The sequence below is a fragment of the Ricinus communis genome, chromosome 2 (assembly GCF_019578655.1).
Source record: "Ricinus communis isolate WT05 ecotype wild-type chromosome 2, ASM1957865v1, whole genome shotgun sequence".
In the NCBI taxonomy this organism is placed as follows: Eukaryota; Viridiplantae; Streptophyta; class Magnoliopsida; order Malpighiales; family Euphorbiaceae; genus Ricinus; species Ricinus communis.
Genome location: NC_063257.1, coordinates 9,076,602 through 9,087,150, shown reverse-complemented (window position 1 = coordinate 9,087,150; position 10,549 = coordinate 9,076,602). Strand labels below are relative to the sequence as shown.

At 29.0% G+C, this 10,549-nt stretch overlaps 2 protein-coding genes across 2 annotated transcripts; one reads left to right on the top strand and one right to left on the bottom strand.

The window, feature by feature from the left end:
* Positions 1–2,907: 2,907 nt before the first annotated feature.
* Positions 2,908–5,140, bottom strand: LOC8283224 (60S ribosomal protein L10). The gene is made up of 4 exons (XM_002524311.4): positions 4,996–5,140; positions 3,751–4,252; positions 3,351–3,432; positions 2,908–3,215 (listed from the first exon to the last, which is right to left on the bottom strand). The coding sequence occupies exons 1-4, from the start codon at positions 5,003–5,005 to the stop codon at positions 3,147–3,149; spliced, it is 663 nt and encodes a 220-aa protein (XP_002524357.1). The 5' UTR covers positions 5,006–5,140; the 3' UTR covers positions 2,908–3,146.
* Positions 5,141–6,665: 1,525 nt separating this feature from the next.
* LOC8283223 (dehydrogenase/reductase SDR family member 12) lies at positions 6,666–10,441 on the top strand. Its single transcript, XM_002524310.4, has 10 exons — positions 6,666–6,807; positions 6,933–6,994; positions 7,581–7,700; positions 7,789–7,888; positions 8,243–8,323; positions 8,636–8,685; positions 8,790–8,940; positions 9,037–9,093; positions 9,751–9,872; positions 9,978–10,441. Exons 1-10 carry the CDS (start codon positions 6,793–6,795, stop codon positions 10,186–10,188), a joined length of 969 nt encoding a protein of 322 aa, XP_002524356.1. The 5' UTR covers positions 6,666–6,792; the 3' UTR covers positions 10,189–10,441.
* The last annotated feature ends 108 nt before the right edge of the window (positions 10,442–10,549 follow it).

The window sequence follows — 10,549 nt, the reverse complement described above, 5'->3', positions numbered from 1 at the left end:
AAATTTAATGGATTCAGGGTCCAATTGAACAAATAAGAAATTCAACTGCTTTAAAATAAAAGATGGGGTTACCAAAAATTACCAAGTTGGTTACCACAGTTAACCAAATGAAAATTTATAAAGATTTCATATCAAATTCTTTTCTTCTTTGATTAACTTATCATGAAAGATTCTTTTATATAATTTAAATTAAGGAATTTAAAAATATTAATTAATTTATAGTTCTGCAGTCCTCAAAATCTAATCCCTGAATTACTTAATAATCAATTTTAGTAAAAATATTAATCAATTTTACAAGTTCTTTTTTTAAATAGGAAAATTGAAATATGATTAAAAAAAATTGAAAATTGAATCTATGGTTTTGCCTTTGACTTGACCGAGTTTCACTTTTTATGGACATAAAAAATAATTATACAAATTTCTCCTCTCTTCAAAATGAGGTGACAGGAAATTATGGACTCAATAGGTTAATTTTCTCCTCTCTTCTCATTTTATATTTATTTTATAAAAGAGATCAAGATTATGTTTCTAGAACCCTTTTTCAGCCCTCTCATTTTCTCCCCTTCCCAAACATAGGGTAATGATCCAAGTAAACTTTCTGTCAACAAAGTCATTTAGTGTAGAGAAAATTACATGATTTACTGTTTTTTTCAAAAAAAATATAATTTATTATATACTGTTATTTTTATTTTTATATATTTTTACTTGTATAAAATATCTGTTATATTATTTTTTATTTTTCTTCTTTTATTTATATGGGGTCTTTCCCTTTTTTTTTTTTTTCCTTTCAACAGTAAGAAGGAGGTTGACTTTTTCTAATAAATAACCATTTGATCTTTTAAATTATTGATTCCCCTTTCTGGAATCTTTCATAAACTTTTCTTACTAATAATTCATTCCTCACAATATTTCTATATCATTCCTTATAATTCTAATTTTATTTACTTATTATTTTATTATTTTAATCTCACTCATTGTAAATATTAAATTAACTTTATTATTTATTTGATTTAATCATTTTGACCCATTAAAAATTTATATTACTTTATTATTATGATAATAATTATTATTACACTTATTATTATTATTTTTAATAAAAGTATTACACTAAATAAATTTTATCCATTTAATCATTTATTTTATATTATTGTCATGCATCGCACACTTGGACTTTGAGAAATAGTCTACTATCTCATTCCTTATTTATTAGCATGCATAACATCTCAAGAATTATTTCTTTTAATTTATTTCTTATTTCAATTCTTTTTATAGTATAAGAGTTGTATGTGAATAGTATATATATTATTTATATAAACTAAATAATAAGATAGATATATTAAATTTTTACCAGTCAGTCAGATACCATACATATACTAAATATATCTTTACTAGATATCAAAAATATGAAATATATACTAATTAGATATCAAATGCTAACATATACTGTAAATTTATAAATATATACTTAACATATTTTACTGTACATTTTAAAAGAATTAATACATAATTGACATATATGTAAAATAAATCATATACTAGTTATATACTAAATATATACGAAACATATATACAAATCTGTAAAAATATATATCATTTACTATGACTTTTACTTGTGTTTTTTTAAAAAATAAAAATGTAATAAGTATATTATATATAAGGAACATATATTAAAATAAGTTAAATATATTTCATTATATTGAATAAACAATGGTATAATATTCATTTCTATTGGAAAAGAAAAGAATTTCAAAATTAAAATATATTGAACAAATTTAAATTTAAATTAAAAGATATTAAATATATACATAAAATATATCTTTTACTGTATATTTATATCAAGAAATTTATCATTATTTTCTAAATTTTTAATATATAATTCATATATGTAAAATAAATTATATTCTTAATAAATTCAACACCATATAAAGTCAATTTGTAACTTAATATTTATGATTCATAATATTTTTTAAAATATATTTTATTTTTTATATATCTTCATATAAACATATTCTAATTTATCATTCTTATTATTATTTTTATAACAAAATTTATTAAAATAATTATTTTTTTACACATTATAAAGTGATAAAATCTCACTTGTACCGATATAAAAAAATACTTTTTATTTCAAAATAACGAAAAACACTTTTATTATTCCAGCTGCTTTCTAAATCTAAAAAAAAAAGTCAGAAGTTATATATACAATATTATATAATATATTTATATATAAAAATATATTAGTAAATATATAGATAGTATATTATTAATATTAATAAATAATAAAATTAATATAAATAATTAATATAATATTATAGGTCATATAGTTTACACATGAAAAGTTAGGTTTTTGAAGGTTAGAAATGGTATAGCAAAAACAAATGTTAGTTTAGAATTTAAATGACAATATGTAAATAGATTAAAAGGCTTTTTGTAATTTTTCTTTAGAATATCGTCCATTTCAAAATTTATTTTTTAAATAAAATCCTAACTAGCTGTATTTTTGAAAGAAATCATTTTAACGGTTAAATAATATTTTTGAATTTTTTAGGATACTTGTGAAAAAATCCATTTAGTATATGCAAGCGCAGAAGCAAAGAACAAGTTATGTTCAAAGTGTATCTCAAGCAAAGCACTAGTCGGCAATTATCCTACTGTGGTATTTGTAAAAAGACCAGTTTATCATGTTGAAAGTGACTACTAGCATAAACCCAAAATGCAATGTAAAAAATATTGTCACCCTTTAGTTAGATTCTCAGAAAAAATAATTTTTACAATAATAATATTAATATTGCGGCAACTAATTACCTTTAATTATTTCTTGCAAATAATAAACAAGGAAAATCCTTTAATTTTTTCAACTCATATTTTTTTAGAAAAACACAAGTACTAGATAGATAGCACAAGACATCTCAGAAGGATATAGCAGAGTGATTCAATAGTTCAAAACTCCCAGTTTAAAATACTAGCAATATAGGACACAACAAATATCAACTAGGTAAAAATGAAAAAACTGAAGTCGGGTGAGGCATCAATTTTGAACCATAAAAATCCTAGAAGATCCATATCATATCCTTAATGAAGCTAGAAGTCCGTCTCAAAGACATGTACAAAGCTTATCGAGCATAGATGTTCTTCAGCAGATCTTTCTAATCAGAAGCATCCAAAAATGCTCTTCCAGGTTGACGGTTGGCCAAGGGTCCATGGCATCCAAGAAGCTACAAGCAAATTCAACAATTGTTAGCTTCATGATGTCTAGCTAGAGAATATAATAAATAGTTAATTTGCTTCATCCATATTAAGTAGCTACAATATTAAATAGAAGATATGATGCAAATAAAGCAGATACTAACCTTGGCATTGACACCATCTGGCATAATGCGGTTCTCTGACTTCAGCTTCACGTAATCATTACGGTTGAACTTGGTAAAACCCCTGTACACCACAGTTATTAGAAAAGATAAGTTACTAAGATAAACTGTGTTATAATAGAATCATCAGCAGTAACCGCTCAGAAAGTTGTTATAATAAATAGGTCATAACAAAAGGAAGTTTCCTGTCTATGCAATATTGGATTTTTTCCCACCATACAAAAGCTAGAGTTTACAGCCTTAAAGTTTGAGAGAAAACATAGGCCATCAAACCTTCTTCTTTTAAATGAAGACATTAAGATAGCTATTTAACAAAACATAAAGTACAGCTCAATCAAATATAATTGCAAATTTCAGCATATAAGAATATGAGAAAACATACCACTTCCTGCTGACAATGATCTTTTGGCGACCAGGAAACTTAAACTTTGCACGGCGGAGAGCCTCCTGAGCGTGATGGCTGTTGTTATCCTTGCAACGAACAGATAGAAGCACCTGGCCTATGGCCACTCTAGCACAAGTACCCTGAGGTTTACCGAAAGCACCCCTCATACCAGTTTGGAGCCTATCAGCTCCAGCACATGACAGCATCTTGTTGATACGCAAAACATGGAAAGGATGCACCCTGACTCTCAAATGGAAAGCATCTTTTCCAGCAAATTTGGCCATATATTTGTTGCAAGCAATTCGTGCAGCCTCAAGAGCTTCACTGGAGACATTCTCCTTCTCCCATGACACCAAATGAACACAGAAGGGGAACTCATCCACTCCTTTCCTCTTCATACCAACATCATAAATCCTGATCTTCGAGTCAGGCACACCACGGCAGTAGCGTGATTTTGGGTATGGCTTATTCTTGATCTGGCGGTAACACCTTGCAGGTCCTGCAAAATCATAACAGATAAAATATTAACCCAATATACATGATGCAATACTCATTCTCAGGATCAATCTCCAGAACCAAAACTAGCTAACTCAAAGAAAATCTATCAATAGCACAATACACAAGTTTCAAACAAATTAAATTCAGATGAATAACAAGTAGGATTAATCAACAGCTTTCTTATGCAATAGCCATGAATACTTACCAAAACATGTGACTGACCTAGAATTCAAAATCCATGTAACATAATAACAACAAAGTAGACAAATCTTCTGTTGCATCCATTCAATTCCTCTCAATTATAGTTAACCATCTTAGCATATTTACAGGAAATGGTATCCGGCTGAAATAGTCTCTCAAACCATAATTTGAAAGATTCAATTTCAATATACGAAAAGCACCGAATAATTATTTATTGTAATAGACGCCGTGAATCTAAACAAACATTTAATCAAATCAAATCATTTCTAATCATTTTTTATTCGACAATAGGCTCCATACAAGACCTCATACCCCTAATTAACCTAACCATTTAATCAACAGAAGTTAAATCACAAAAAGTCTAAAATAATAAATAGAAGAGTAACATACTCCACAACATATAAAAATTCCAACAGAAGCCCTAAAAGCAATCATTTTTATGTTTAACATTTAATTCATAGAATCCAAACAAGCATTTCCAGCTTATACGAGCTAACAAGAAATAGGTTGTTGGATGGAGACAGAATGTTAAAGGAAACTTACTCCTCCCCATGGCGACGGCGCCTTTAGTCGATGTGCAGCGGAAAGAAACCCTAAAAATCTAAAATGAAAGGAAGAAGAGGCTAACTGCCTTTGCATTTTATAGGTTCTTTTAGCTATAAAGGAAACACAGAAACCCTAGCGCGTTTGCACAGGAACGTTACAACCAAGAACCCAAGGTTTTGTTTTTTTACACTTTGATCCCTTCATTTTCAAAATTAATATTATAGCCATTGAGTAGTATGACAATTAAATCCACTCTTGATAAGAAGCAAAATGACTAAATTACCCATGCTCTTTTATTTAACATAAAGTTATTTAAGGATAATTATGCTTAATTTGAATTTACAAATGATGCGATTTGTACAAGTTAATTATGACTATATTCAGGATAAATGAGTTGTATGAAATTTATTTATTCAAATTTAATCTAATTAGTTTATATATAATTCTCATTCATTCAGTTTGTAAAATTATTTATAACTATTAAATTTAATAAATTTTTTAAATCAATTAAGAAAAAATAAATTATTTTATTATCTTAAACATAAATTTAGTGAATAATTTATTATTTTCTTCTTTTCTTTTCTCTCAACTTTATATCTCTTTTTTCTTTTTTTTTTAGAATTGTTAAAAATGTAAAACGAAATGAATGGTTTGAGCTTGACTTAGATTCAACTCGTTTTCTAACTCGTTCAAGCTCATTCCAAAAGTATAACGATTTGATTTTGATTTTATTTTTAAATTTGTTAAGAATTTGAATTAAGCTTGAGAAAATAAAAACTTGACTCAGTGTATTCATGAACTTTTAGGTTCATTATAAATAATATAAATTATTTATAGTAATATAATAAAATATATATATTTTTAAAATTAATTGTTTTTATATAATAATAAAAATAAAATTAAATAAATTTCTTATGAATCAAGGTTAACTATGATACATATTTTTACATTCACTTTCATATATAAATTTTTAATCTTCTTTTATGAGTTAAAGTTTGAAAAGAATATATGGGACGTAATAATTTTTTTACGAGCTAATTTTTTTATTTTATTTTTAGTAAAGTAAAATGCTCTTGTTTAGTTTTTAAATAATTTTTTTATCACTTTAAATTTATTATTCTTTATAATTTTCTTCTATTAGTTTCATTATTAATAAAATTTTATTTCATTTTATTATTCTTATTTATATAATAAAAATAAATAAAATATTAATATTTTGAACAATTTAAATTTAACTCGAACTTTGCTTATTTTTTAACTTGTTCGAGCCAATTCAAAATATCACAAACTCAAATTTTAAAATATTGATTTTATTTAGAAGAAGCGAAATTCATAATAATACTCCCCAACTTATTTGGAGAAGATTGACCATCAAATTTACTAATAAAATGGTAAAGTTGTAAAAAATAATACTTACGGTCTTAAAGTAGTTAATTATATTTTTTTATTTATTAAAATAATTAATTATACTTCTTTATTTATTAAAAGTTAATAGATATAAACTATACGGTACGAGTAATTATCTTTTTATATTACGTAAAAACGAAAAGTCATTTTAATGGGGATTTTTGTTATGTGCATTTTTGTCTTAAATTTTTATATTTATATTAAAAAAATGGCTTAATTCAGCAAAAAGATTGTGGCGGTATTATCTGTTACGTGGCATCTGTATATACAGTTAGCATTAGTAAGCGCCGTGTCTTTTAACTACCACCTCATTTCAGGAATAACGACCATATGATCATTTTTACGCTTCACTTACAAATTCATAGCAACTCAATTTGATCACTTCCAATGTTCCTTCTAAAGGTACCTTTTAATCTTGTTCTTTTATTTATTTATTTATTTTTCCTTTTCAAGATCTTTGTTTAAGAGTTGGCCTTTTTTGGTGACTAAGTTGTTGTTTCTTGTACCCTTTTTTTTTCTTTTTACAGACATGGAGAAAGACTGCTTTTGGGGTTTATGGGTATCTCAATTTCACCAAATCTGGATTCATGTAAGTCCCATTTCGATTCTTATATGTATGTGTTGCATTAAGTGGTGGCAAGACTTAGAATTTCTGGGTTTGTTGGTGAGTTTTAATTGTACTTCTTATGTTGCTGCTACAATTGACGTCTTACTTTCAGTGACCGAGGAAGTATGTAAATGGGGTTCAAAATTCAATTCAAGAGGAGTTTATTTTTTATTAAATTTTTTTCAGCGATCTTTAAATAGGTGAAATTTTATGACAAAATGAGTTTCAAGATAGAAGCAAGCATTTTCTTTTTCCTGAATCTTTGATGCTCAACGTTCCTTTCTGTTTTGATGGCTCGCCAGTCATCAACAAAATCAAAAAGCTCTTGAACTGATTTTTACAGCTTCCTATTCTAGTACTTATCATCATCTAATTCACAGTTTAACATAAAACATTTTCAATATATCCATGAGAGCTTGTTTGCTTGCGTGCATAATGTCTGCCATTTTAAGGAATGAATGAATACATATAGTGTGTATTCTCTCTAATGGAAAGTTAGTGTCAACATTGAACTCGTAGAAATGGTTCTCTGCATTCTTCAATAATTGATCATTTTATTGATATGTAGGGAGCATTCCAAGAGTTTCAAACCAGAAGATATGCAGATTAGTTTGGAAGGGAAGAATTGCATAGTAACAGGAGCAAATTCTGGCATTGGTTATGCAACTGCTGAGGGCCTTGCTTCAAGGTGTTTTATTGTATTGAATTAAATATCGAAAGGGTTTCATGAATACAATCTCACATGTTTATAACTTAGTTTCTCCATGTTAATGCAGAGGGGCAACTGTATATATGGTATGTCGCAACAAGGAGAGGGGGGAAGCTGCCCTCTCTAATATTCAGTCAACAACAGGCAACCAAAATGTTCACTTGGAGGTAATCAGCACCTTTTCTGCCTATAGTGAAATCAGATTTCATGACATAAAAATAGATTTATTGAATAGAAGTTTGAAGTTAGTAAATCTAAAGCTTTTCTTTTTATTATTATTATTTGTTACATAATTGAATTCTCTTCTCTCTCAATTAAATCTGTATTTTATAATGTTTCAATATGACTTTTCCTGTTAATTCTTATTCAACGGTTTCAACTTTCTTCATGATGTGCTTTCAGTGAATTGAAAGGGGAAACTTTTGAACTTTTTGTGGTTGTATCTTTTTTCTTAGCCACAGTTTGCTACTGTCCTTGCACTTCTTTTCTGATATTAAATGCTTATCATAGTTAGTTTGCAGGTTTGTGATCTTTCATCTGTTAGCGAGATCAACTCTTTTGCATCCAAATTGGCTTTAAAACAAGTGCCAGTTCATGTTCTGGTAAGATATTCCTCTTGATTGTCTCCTACAAACTCCAACAGATGAAATATTTTATTGGTCCCCTTATGGTTCATTATCTTAGAACAAGCAGGCCCATTGTATCTACTCAATTATGGAAGTTGATTCTTACATTGTACATGAAATTTTGAGTCCCCCATTTCTTTATACTCTCGAAACTTTGTTGAAAAACAGCATTGTTTCAATTTTTTGTATTATAGTTAAACCAGAAACCATCCCTGTAAAATTAGTTGCAAAGTTAGACTCTACTATCCTATCTAAAAGTATAATTTCGGTGTGCTGTTTTTTCTTTAGGTTAACAATGCTGGTTTACTTGAGGATAAACGAGTTACAACATCAGAAGGGTCTGTTCCTCGTCTTGATATTCTGCATCAAAAACTAAGTTATGCATTGTATAGTATAAATTTGCAGCCGAACATTGATTCAATATCTCTATTTCCCTCTCCAGATTTGAATTGAATTTTGCTGTGAATGTGTTGGGCACTTATGCAATGACAGAACTAATGGTGCCTTTGTTGGAGAAAGCTGCACCTGATGCTCGAGTTATTACAGTTTCCTCAGGTGGAATGTACACAGCTCCATTGACCACAGACCTACAGGTAGCCTTTTTTATGAAGTTGTGAATTTCCTTGACCTGACATAGATGTTTCTGTACTATATTATTACCGGCATTCTCAAATGTTTTCTTAATGCAGTTTAATGATGGGAAATTCAGTGGACTGGAACAATATGCTCGAAACAAGCGAGTGCAGGTTTGTAAAATAAACCTTTCATGCATGGTATGAATTCCTAGTGGATTTTATGTTGATTGCTGTTGTGAATGCATTTACAATGTTATCTCGGTGGTTTTAATTACAACTACTGGAGCATTTTGTATTCATACATGCTTTCTATTGAAACTTATGTAAATTTGATTGCCAATTTCCTGCAATACAAATTCTTGTTGGCTATGCAATGAAATCGAGTACGCTAAATGAAGTTTTTTATTTTGAGGTTAAGCTATATTGAATCTGCTCAATAATTGTCGATATGCTCTGTTGTGTTTAAAGGAGTATCTTGTGTTGGATCCATGCGCAGTATCTGTTCCTTAGAACTAGGTGCCTAATGATAACAGTGTTGTATATCAAGTCTCATTTTTAACACTTTTGCTCATTGGGAAACTTGGACTTAGTATATCGAGTACAGTTGCCTAAATATTCTTTATCAGCAAGATTCATAATTTTAGTCCTTACCGAATAGCTTAAACTCTTAAACTGCATGGCTGTTTAACTCTTCTGGTGCGGGGTTAAGCACCGGACTCCTCTTGTTTTTCCGGTCGCTTCACAAGGACAAAATTGATTCTTGGTTCTTTGCCCAACTTTCTGAACTTGTTGATTTAGTTGTGCTTTAGTAATATTCTTCTTTCTTAGGTGGCATTAACTGAAAAGTGGGCTGAAATGCACAAGGACAAAGGAATCTCATTCTACTCGATGCACCCAGGTTGGGCGGAGACGCCAGGAATAGCTAAAAGCATGCCTAGTTTTAGTAATTCGTAAGTAACTTTTTTGACTAAAATATCAACTTAAACTAGATGTATTGATTTCTTTTCATCCGAACATTAGTTTTTGTCTTTACCTTGGAAATCAATGCCTTCCAGGTTGTCAGGAAAACTAAGAACAAGTGAAGAAGGTGCGGACACAGTCCTGTGGCTAGCTTTACAGCCCAAGGAAAAGCTAGAATCAGGTGCATTTTATTTTGATAGAGCTGTAGCCCCTAAACACCTAATGTCTGCAGCTACCAGCAGCTCGCACACAGTAATCGACAGCATTATCAGCAATCTCCATTCAATCGCTACACTTGCTTCTTGAAGTGAGAATTATTTAAATGTCGTCTTCCATATTTAAAAGTTTATCAGAATTTTAATGTTTTCTTTCTCTTTTCCTTTCTGCGAACTAGCAGGCTGGGAACCATAACTAGGTCTTACGAACTTTTCCAAGCTTATATTGTAACTCTAAAGATGTTAATTGTAAGGATACTAGTACTGCTCAGTCGATAACAACATATCTAGTACTGCTCAAATTAAAATAGAAGTTGCTCCTGAATACATTCTAATTCAGTCCATTACTATATATCTTGAACTGAAATTGCAGTAAAATTTCCACCTGAATATGTTCTCTTTCAAATGTGGAGGATGTTCTGTTCTGTTCCAGGAAATTCTTTTACCATCCA

Excerpts from the sequence above, each read along its gene's own strand:
- LOC8283224 (XM_002524311.4), bottom strand. Across the intron at positions 3,433-3,750 it reads ATCATTGTCAGCAGGAAGTG|GGGTTTTACCAAGTTCAACC; the intron begins GTATGTTTTCTC and ends TGTGGTGTACAG. Across the intron at positions 3,216-3,350 it reads CAGATGGTGTCAATGCCAAG|CTTCTTGGATGCCATGGACC; the intron begins GTTAGTATCTGC and ends ATTTGCTTGTAG.
- LOC8283223 (XM_002524310.4), top strand. Across the intron at positions 8,686-8,789 it reads CGAGTTACAACATCAGAAGG|ATTTGAATTGAATTTTGCTG; the intron begins GTCTGTTCCTCG and ends TTCCCTCTCCAG. Across the intron at positions 8,941-9,036 it reads CATTGACCACAGACCTACAG|TTTAATGATGGGAAATTCAG; the intron begins GTAGCCTTTTTT and ends TTCTTAATGCAG.